At 45.8% G+C, this 8,318-nt stretch overlaps 1 protein-coding gene across 1 annotated transcript in view; it reads left to right on the plus strand.

The window, feature by feature from the left end:
* Positions 1-8,318, plus strand: part of ddx27 (DEAD (Asp-Glu-Ala-Asp) box polypeptide 27) — a gene marked incomplete at its 5' end in the record, with an annotated part of 12,142 nt that overhangs the window by 1,079 nt on the left and 2,745 nt on the right. Inside the window, 11 exons of the mRNA XM_034866406.1 lie at positions 303-355; positions 434-520; positions 4,382-4,487; positions 4,652-4,825; positions 5,312-5,462; positions 5,623-5,722; positions 6,027-6,168; positions 6,429-6,582; positions 7,120-7,201; positions 7,568-7,745; positions 8,117-8,257. Of these exons, the coding sequence (XP_034722297.1) occupies positions 303-355; positions 434-520; positions 4,382-4,487; positions 4,652-4,825; positions 5,312-5,462; positions 5,623-5,722; positions 6,027-6,168; positions 6,429-6,582; positions 7,120-7,201; positions 7,568-7,745; positions 8,117-8,257 (1,368 nt within the window). The remainder of the gene's footprint in view (positions 1-302; positions 356-433; positions 521-4,381; positions 4,488-4,651; positions 4,826-5,311; positions 5,463-5,622; positions 5,723-6,026; positions 6,169-6,428; positions 6,583-7,119; positions 7,202-7,567; positions 7,746-8,116; positions 8,258-8,318) is intronic.

An 8,318-nucleotide genomic window follows, 5' to 3' on the forward strand; every position in this document is an offset into this window, starting at 1 on the left:
TTGTCTGTGTAATGGGTGGAGATAGAATATGGGGGCGTGGTCTGTGTAATGGGTGGATATAGAGTATGGGGGGGTGTAGACCACACACTAAGTTTCATGTGAATCCGAATAACTTTTACCAACCATAGCAACGCAAAGACCAATCAAGACTGAACCTGGTGGTCCACAGGTCTGATCCGGGGGGGTTAGTGAGTTAGACCGCATGCTAACACGGTCTATAATAATAATAATAATAATAATAATAATAACGATGATGAGTCCGATAATAATTGCGTGGTTGTTGACTTCCTGTTTCCTGTCAGACACGCTGAGAGACAAAGACCGACGCCGGAGGAAGAGGAAGGGGGGAGCGGAGGTGAGGAGACCTCCCTGGTCACCGTGGTAACGGCTGTGTGTGCTGGGTTACCATGGTAACGGCTCTGTGTGATTTCAGGCTCCGGACAAGTTCTACGCCGACGCGTCTCAGTTCGATGATCAGCTGACGTTTGACAACATGAACCTGTCCCGCCCGCTGCTCAAGGTGACCTCTGACCTCTGAACATACAGATTGTATAGAACTATCTTTAAATATTATTATATATAATTATAAAATCTGTTTAAATATTAGTTACACACACCTTCCCTGTATCTCTAGTTAAACGGACTCTTAACAAACACATATTGTGTGTGTGTGTGTGTGTGTGTGTGTGTGTGTGTGTGTGTGTGTGTGTGTGTGTACACACAGTATGTGTCTGTTAAGAGTCTGTATGTATATATTCAGTTCAGTTTTATTTATAGTATCAATTCATAACGAGAGTTATCTCGAGACCCTTTACAGATAGAGCAGGTCAAGACCACACTCCAGAATTTACAGCCTGGACCTGGGCCTGAGATGTGACCCATGGCCATGATATCATAGTCTACAGACGTTTCATACACGACGTGTGTTTCCGCCGTTCGACCCATGCAACAAATAATCGTGATCTATATATTGATCAAAATAATCGTGATTATCATTTTGGCCATAATCGTGCAGCCCTACTCCTGGGCCAGCCCCAATTATGAGCTTTATCAAAGATGAAAGTCTTAAGCCTACTCTTAAATGTGGGGACGGTGTCTGCCTCCTGAACCCAAACTGAAACCTGGTTCCACAGGAGAGGAGCCTGATAGCTGAAGGCTCTTGTCCCTGGACCCGAACTGGAACCTGGTTCCACAGGAGAAGAGCCTGATAACTGAAGGCTCTGGTCCCTGGACCCAAACTGGAACCTGGTTCCACAGGAGAGGAGCCTGGCACCTGAAGGCTCTGAACCCAGACTGGAACCTGGTTCGCGTTCTACTTTTAGAGACTCTAGGAACCACAAGTAACCCTGCAGTCTGGGAGCGTAGTGCTCTTGTAGGGTTGTAAGGTACTAGGAGCTCTTTAAGATAAGATGGTGCCTGACCATGAAGAGCTTTGTAGGTGAGAAGAATGATTTTAAATTCTATTCTGGATTTTACAGGAAGCCAATGCAGAGAAGCTAAAACATGAGAGATGTGATCTCTTTTCCTGGTTCCTGTTAGAACACGTGCCGCAGCATTCTGGATCAGCTGAAGAGTCTTTATGGACGTCTTGGAGCAGCCTGATAATAAAGAATTGCAGTAATCCAACCTAGAAGTAACAAATGCATGGACTAGTTTTTCCTGCATCAGTTTTAGACAGGATATTCCTGATTTTTGCAATATTACGTAGGTGAAAAATGGCAATCCTTGAAGATAACTCCAAGATTCCTCTAGGGCTGTAATCTCCCAGTGGACTAGTCCATTTATTGGTCGATACGTTCTGTCTTGACCAAAATTTTGATTGGTTGATTTTTTGACGTGTTATTTCATCAGGTGGAAGCAGAGACCGTTATGGTCTATAGGTGGAAAGCACTAAATGTTAATTTAAGAAAAATAGATAACGGAAAAAAGTTAATTGCAAAGTTTGCAAGTAACAGTTTGCATATTGCAGCTGGACTACAAACATGGCGTATCACCTAAAAATGGTGAGTAACCTGTCTGCGTTAGGTACCTGTCTGTTTGGAGTTGGCTGCATGAACATATCAGAATTGGCATATTTCATAGTCTAATAATTGTTTTATAAGTACCGGCGCACCCAACCGCAACGACGGTAGCGTTCCCCGGACACACCCCCAGACCGCCCCAGACCACGCTGGATGTTAAGCCTCTACCATCCAAACGCAAAAATAATGTCACAGAAGGAATTGTCAACTTCATTGCTCGGAATATGAGGACCATTGCTGTTGTGGAGGGCTGAGGTTTTAAGAACTTGTTAATATACAGCGCCAGAACGAATAAGAGTGACAGCTTTAAACTAATAGTCTGTTCGTTTCTCCGTGTGAGGACACAGAGGCTGATGCAGCGCTGTCCGAGCGGACAGACGAGTGTCAATTTATTGCAAAATAATTAGGTCAAAAATGATTTACTATACTGCATATAGCCTGCTAGGACGAATACTTAGGGTCAGTACAGTTACTTAATCTTTCAATTTTTTCGCACAGATCCTTGTGGGACTCCATGACTAACCTTGGCGTGCACAGAGGATTCATCGTTAACATGAACAAACTGAGATCGATCTGATAAATAAGACTTAAACCAGCTTAGAGCAGTTCCTTTAATGCCAATTAAATGTTCCAATCTCTGTAATAAGATATGATGGTCAATGGTATCAAATGCAGCACTAAGATCTAATAACACAAGTACAGAGATAAGTCCTTTGTCTGATGCAATTAGGAGGTCATTAGTAATTTTCACAAGTGATGTCTTTATACTATGATGAACTCTAAATCCTGACTGAAAATCCTCAAATAAGCAGAAATAATATGCAGAAAGTCACAAAGCTGATATAGGTCTATAGTTGGCTAAAACCTCTGGTTCAGGGTTGGATATAGGTCTATAGTTGGCTAAAACATCTGGATCAAGGTTGGATATAGGTCTGTAGTTGGCTAAAACATCTGGATCAAGGTTGGATATAGGTCTGTAGTTGGCTAAAACATCTGGATCAAGGTTGGGTTTGGGTCTGTAGTTGGCTAAAACATCTGGATCAGGGTTGGATGTAGGTCTATAGTTGGCTAAAACATCTGGATCAAGGTTGGATGTAGGTCTATAGTTGGCTAAAACATCTGGATCAGGGTTGGATGTAGGTCTATAGTTGGCTAAAACATCTGGATCAAGGTTGGATATAGGTCTATAGTTGGCTAAAACATCTGGATCAAGGTTGGGCTTTTTTAGAAGAGGTTTGATTACAGCTACTTTAAAGTGCTGTGGTACATAGCCTGTTAATAAAGATAGATTAAACGAGAATTTTCTAATTTGGTGGAACGCCAAATCTTCTCAGGGGATCCGTGATATTTGCTTTAATTTGCGAGTTTCAGCATTATACCATGGAGCTAACCGTCTTGGTTTGTATAGAAGGTTTTGCCTAATGGCGTGTAGTTCAGCAGTATAAACTCAAAAGTCAAGTCCTCTCACCGTCACTAGGTCCTGGCTGCTCAGGAGTTGCCGGGGGACGGCTACCAGAGGCTAACTCAGGCTCAGGCCGCCCCACGCCGACTACCGGGGGGAGTGGGGGTAGCTACAGTAACTAACAACTGATCTATCATGGTGCAGATCCGGACTTCTAACTCACTAAGCCTCGCCTCCACGTCTATAAATAACTTGTGACTTGTTACACATACCATTGTCGTTAAAGGATGCAGAGGAGTAACTAAACATCTCACACACCGAGCAAGAGAAAGTAGGAGAGGGGGATGACATGGCTAACTGCTAAGCTAAAGTCGCTAATAGCTAAGCTTAAGTATGGTAGCGTTAGCTACCAAGCATTCAAAACAACGGTTATTTAACGAAAGTCACTGAAAGACGTAAAACAAATGCTTATGCCTATGCCCGGTGGATGCGAGCTCTAAGCGAAGCAAATGTAGTTTAATGCACAACACCCTCTCAAGTTCTAGTCACTTAACACCAGATATAGCTAACTGCTAAGCTAAAGTCGCTAACAGTAAAGCTAAAGTACGGTAGCGTTAGCTACCAAGCGTTTGAAAACTGTTATTTAACGAAAGTCACTGAACATGTAAACTGTGAGCGCTTAGGCAGAACTACTGTAAGAATAAGTGTTTAGCGGACAGTTAGCCGCTGTAATAGCAGATCTAACAAATTAAACTAGTATTTAGTGAGCAGCAACATGCTACCCACATGCTACCCACATGCTACCAACATGCTACCAACATGCTACCAACACGCTACCAGAAACGGAAATGCATCAGGTACGCACATGCCGCAACAGGTTCCAACAACAATAGGATATTATATGACGTGTGTGTGTCTGTGTCTGGGTGTGTCTCTCTCTGTGTGTGTTTGTGTGTAGGCCATCAGCTCCCTGGGCTTCCAGCTGCCGACCCCGATCCAGAAGGCCTGTGTTCCCGTCGGTCTGCTGGGCCGAGACCTGTGTGCCTGCGCTGCTACCGGGACAGGTACCAGGATATATTAATATTAGTTTAATATATTAATATAAATACTGGGACACGTACCAGGATTTATTAATTTAATATTAAAATATTATATAAAATACTAATATAAATATATAATATATATAATAATTAATAATAAGTTATTTAACGGCGTGTTTCTCGTCCAGGGAAGACTGCGGCCTTCATGCTGCCTGTGTTGGAGCGCTTGGTTTATAAACCCCGGACCACCCAGGTGACCCGGGTCCTGATCCTGGTTCCCACCAGGGAGTTGGGGATCCAGGTCCACTCTGTGGGCCGACAGCTGGCCCAGTTCACCTCCATCACCACCTGCCTAGCTGTCGGTACGACCACTTCCTGTTTCTATGTTGAATGTTTTAGTTACTTCTTGTCTGGGACGTGAAACTGAACAATAACAACTCCTCCATTCCTCCAGACTGATTCATGTTTTAGACCCAACAAGTCCCCCATCCATCCAGACTGATTCACGTTTTAGACCCAACAAGTCCCCCATCCTTCCAGACTTATCCCCGTTTTAGACCCAACAAGTCCCCCCATCCATCCAGACTGATCCACGTTTTAGACCCAACAAGTCCCCCATCCATCCAGACTGATCCACGTTTTAGACCCAACAAGTCCCCCATCCATCCAGACTGATCAACGTTTTAGACCCAACAAGTCCTCCATTCATCCAGAACTATCACATAGTAGGATAATTGCTGTATTTGCGACTAGTCTGGGATTCTGGTCTGCGTAGATGTCCGTCTGGACCGATCCAAAGACACTCCGGTCCTGGTCCGGTCTTTCGCTAACGTGTGTGTTTTGTCCAGGCGGGCTGGACCTGAAGTCCCAAGAGGCCGCGTTACGGGCGGGTCCAGATGTTCTGGTGGCCACGCCGGGCCGGCTCATCGATCACCTTCACAACACGCCGAGCTTTGAGCTGAGTCACATCGAGATCCTGATCCTGGACGAGGCGGACAGGTAAACCCTGCAGCCACAGAGAGCCATTAGACCCGGTCTGGAACTATGACTCAGCGTTATGTTTTGTTGTGTTTTTTTTGTGTGTGTGTGTGTGTATGTGTGTGTGTGTGTGTGTGTGTGTGTGTGTGTGTGCGTACGTGTGTGCGCGTGCCAATGTCAGGATGCTGGACGAGTACTTCGAGGAGCAGATGAAGGAGATCATCCGCCTGTGTTCCTACAACAGACAGACCATGTTGTTCTCCGCCACCATGACGGAGGAGGTGAGGGTCATGTGACCTGTGTCCAGCTGTTCTGTGTCATGTGACCTGTGTGTCCTGGTGTTATAATGTGTCATGTGACCTGTGTGTCCAGCTGTTCTGTGTCATGTGACCTGTGTGTCATGTGTTGTAATGTGTCATGTGACCGGTGTCCAGGTGTTGTAACGTGTCATGTGACCTATGTGTCCAGGTGTTCTGTGTCATGTGAACTTGGTGTCCAGGTGTTGTAACGTGTCATGTGACCCATGTGTGTCATGTGACCTGTGTGTCCAGGTGTTGTAACGTGTCATTTGACCTGTGTGTCCAGGTGAAGGAGCTGGCGGCTGTCTCGTTGAAGGAGCCAATCAGGATCTTCGTTAACAGCAACACAGACGTGGCCCCGTGTCTGAGACAAGAGTTCATCAGAATCCGCCAGAACCGGGAGGGGGACAGGGAGGCCGTGGTGGCCGGTACGTACTTATACTACATTATATAGTACTATATACTGTATATATATTATATAGTACTATATGTATTATACTACATTATATAATACTATATACGTATATTAGACCGTTTGAGACAAAGTTAACATAGTAACTGTGCTAAGCTAACTATCATCATGCTACAGCTGATAGACCATAACAGTCCTAATGATGTCACACCATACCATTTCGTACCATAGCCCCCCCCCCCCCCCCCCAAACACTAACGGTTCTGTGTGTTCTAGCGCTGCTGACTCGGACCTTCCAGGATCACGTGATGTGTTTCACTCAGACGAGGAAACAGGCTCACAGACTGCACATCCTGCTGGGACTGCTGGGGCTGAAGGTCGGAGAACTGCACGGAGAACTGAGCCAGAACCAGAGACTGGAAAACCTCAGGTACACACCAAACTAGAGACTAGAGAACATCAGTTACACACAGAACCTGAGACTGGAGAACCTCAGGTACACACAGAACTAGAGACTAGAGAACATCAGGTACAAATAGAACCACAGACTTGAAAACCTCAGGTACACACAGAACTAGAGACTAGAGAACCTCAGGTACACACATAACTAGAGAACATCAGGTGCACACAGAACTAGAGACTGGAGAACGTGAGGTACACAGAACTAGAGACTGGACAACGTCGGGTACACAGAACCAGAGACTGGAGAACCTCAGGTACACACAGAACTAGAGACTAGAGAACATCAGGTACAAACAGAAACAGAGACTTGAAAACCTCAGGTACACACAGAACTAGAGACTGGAGAACGTCAGGTACACAGAACCAAAGACTGGAGAACCTCACGTACACAGAACTAGAGACTGGAGAACCTCAGGTACACACAGAACTAGAGACTAGAGAACATCAGGTACACACAGAACCAGAGACAACATGTATTAACCCTTGTTGTTCTCAACGTTCTCAGGCGTTTTAAGGACGATCAGATCGACATTTTGGTGGCGACAGACGTAGCGGCCAGAGGTCTGGACATCGACGGAGTTAAAACGGTGAGTTCCTCACACTTAACTTCACTTCCTCACCCTTTACTTCACTCTCTCACCTTTACTTCACTTCCTCACCCTTTACTTCACTCTCTCACCTTTACTTCACTTCCTCACCCTTTACTTCACTCTCTCACCTTTACTTCACTTCCTCACCCTTTACTTCACTTCCTCACCCTTTACTTCACTTCCTCACCCTTTTACTTTAATTTCTTCAGTCTCTTTAGTGCCTTTATGTATCTTTGTAGTTACTGTACGATAAATTAAACTACTGTTTTACTGTCTCTCTTTCTCTCTCTCTCTCTCTCTCCCTCCCTGTCTGTCGCTCCCCGTCTCCCTGTCTCCCACCCCGTCTCCCCGTCGGTCTCCCAGGTGATAAACTTCACCATGCCGTCCACGGTGAAGCACTACGTCCACCGCGTGGGACGCACGGCGAGAGCCGGCCGCTCCGGCCGCTCGGTGTCTCTGGTCGGAGAGACGGAGAGGAGGATGCTGAAGGACGTGGTGAAGTCAGCCAGGAGCAGCGTGAAGGCTCGCGTCCTGCCGCCAGGTAACAGACAGACAGACAGGTAGACAGACAGGTAACAGACAGAAAGGCAAGTAACAGGTAGACAGGCAGACACTCATCTGGACGCAGAGCAGAACATCTGGAGACACTCCCTTAAGTTATAACATGTTCTAGTGAGAGGGTCAAAGTTTGGCATGGTTAGCGGGGTTAGCATGGTTAGCCTCCGTCCTGATGCTGTCTGTTTTAAAACAAATGGGAATATCCTTTACTAAATAAACAGGGTGCTGTATAGACGAAGTCTTGAAACTAGCAATTGAGACCATATGCTTAGATAACAGCTCTCTCCCTCTCTCTCTCCCTCTCCCTCCCTCCCTCCCTCCCCCTCCCTCCCTCCCTCTCTCCCTGCCTCTCAGAGGTGATCCTTAAGTTCAGAGATCTGATCACGAAGCTGGAGAAAGACGTGCAGGCTGTGATGAAGCTGGAGAGAGAGGAGAGAGAGATGGCTGCGACTGAGGCCAAGGTACACGACGCTAACACCATCTACATCTCCCATCTACATCTAACATCTACATCTAACTTCTACATCTACATCTCCCATCTACATCTAACATCTAC

Source organism: Etheostoma cragini, unplaced genomic scaffold (genome assembly GCF_013103735.1).
Source record: "Etheostoma cragini isolate CJK2018 unplaced genomic scaffold, CSU_Ecrag_1.0 ScbMSFa_632, whole genome shotgun sequence".
Classification (NCBI taxonomy): domain Eukaryota; kingdom Metazoa; phylum Chordata; class Actinopteri; order Perciformes; family Percidae; genus Etheostoma; species Etheostoma cragini.